Source organism: Zalophus californianus, chromosome X, assembly GCF_009762305.2.
Source record: "Zalophus californianus isolate mZalCal1 chromosome X, mZalCal1.pri.v2, whole genome shotgun sequence".
Classification (NCBI taxonomy): domain Eukaryota; kingdom Metazoa; phylum Chordata; class Mammalia; order Carnivora; family Otariidae; genus Zalophus; species Zalophus californianus.
In genome coordinates this window covers 116,515,780-116,517,408 of record NC_045612.1, presented here as the reverse complement: position 1 = coordinate 116,517,408, position 1,629 = coordinate 116,515,780, and the positions used below count along the sequence as shown (strand labels likewise).

At 37.2% G+C, this 1,629-nt stretch overlaps 1 protein-coding gene across 1 annotated transcript; it reads left to right on the top strand.

Moving 5' to 3' along the window:
* Positions 1 to 777: 777 nt before the first annotated feature.
* Positions 778 to 1,101, top strand: LOC113931135 (60S ribosomal protein L36a-like). Its single transcript, XM_027608925.1, has one exon. It carries the CDS (start codon positions 778 to 780, stop codon positions 1,099 to 1,101), a length of 324 nt encoding a protein of 107 aa, XP_027464726.1.
* Positions 1,102 to 1,629: the final 528 nt, after the last annotated feature.

Sequence of the window (1,629 nt, the reverse complement as noted above, 5' to 3'; positions counted from 1 at the left end):
GAAAATGAAAGTTTAGGCTGCAAAGACAAACTCAAAATACCTATGACCCAGACTGGTTTGACTTTTTTTTTTTATTAATTTTATTTATTTGGGAGAGAGCACAAGAAGGGGGGAGGGTCAGAGGGAGAAGCAGACTCCCCGCTGAGCAGGGAGCCTGATGCGGGACTCGATCCCGGTACTCCGGGATCATGACCTGAAGGCAGTCGCTTAACCAACTGAGCCACCCAGGCACCCTGGTTTGACTTTGAACCAGGCTGGATTTCCAGAGCTACACAGAGACAAAGTGGGGCATAATGAGCCAGGCAGGACTTGGGCTTGTATACATGACCCAAGAATAAGGAGGGATTAACATCACAGTGCCTTAAAGAAACCATAGATTTCGAGTTGACATTGAATTCTTGGAACTGGCTAGAATTTTTGATTAGAAAAAAAAATCATGTTAAAAACTTGTTTTCTAAAAGGTAGCACCTTTTAGAGCCACCCAGGCGCCCCAAAACAAAACACTTAAAAAAAAAAAAAAGACGTCTGTAATAACTGCTTTTATATTCCAGATTAATTTATAGCATCTTAAATAATAAATTATTTGGTCTGGCAATTTCTTTATAAAATCTAGCATAATCTCAGATATACATGAGACATACTCTGAGTTTCTAGATTCTTAAAAGTAACTCTGTTTTTCATTCAAATACATTTGTTTTTCTGGAGTTTCGGGTGATTATAATGGGTTCGTTCAAAATATTCATATTGCTTTTCCCTGCTGATAGTGCTCTTGCAAGCATGGTGAATGTTCCTAAAAGCTGCTGGACTTTACGTAAGAGGTGTGGCAAGCAGCAGCCCCACAAAATGACCCAATACAAGAAGGACAAGGATGCTCTGTACGCCCAGGGAAAGCAGCATTATGACAGGCAGCAGAGTGGCTATGATTGGCACACTAAGCCGATTTTCTGGGAAAAAAAACCTAAAACTACAAAGAGGATTGTGCTGAAGGTTGAATGTGTTGAACCCAACTGCAGATCTAAGAAAATGCTGGCTATTGAGAGATGCAAGAATTTTGAATTGGGAGGAGAGAAGAAGAGAAAGAGCCAAGTGATCCAGTTCTAAGCTTCATATTTGGTTTTATGAAGACAATAAGATTTTGAGGTCATGTTCAAAATGAAAAAAAAATACTCTTTATTAAAACAGCACTTCCCAATCTCCTAATATTTGCTTAAAAAAAAAAGAAATTTAATCTCCCTAAAAACAATTTTTGGCATTAAAATTCATTACATCTGTTTACACAGTTATGGGGAAAACTCAACAAAAACTACCAATCTATTTAACATCTCGTGCTTGATGAAGCACATTAGAACATGAAATACAACATTTTGGAACACAAATATACAGTCAAAAGACAGGTCCTTTCATTACCAGGCTGTGTTGGTACTTTTATAACAAATCTTATCACCCTCTCCCCATCCTTTGCCTTTCCATACATAGTCTATAAAACTATGCTATTGTAAATTGAACTAATTAGGGAGGGAAAATTTAACACATTTGTGAAATGTGCATTATAAATAAATCAATGCCAATGTGCTATCAGCAAAGGTCTTAACAGATCTACTCTACTCAATAACATAAAATAAACATAGT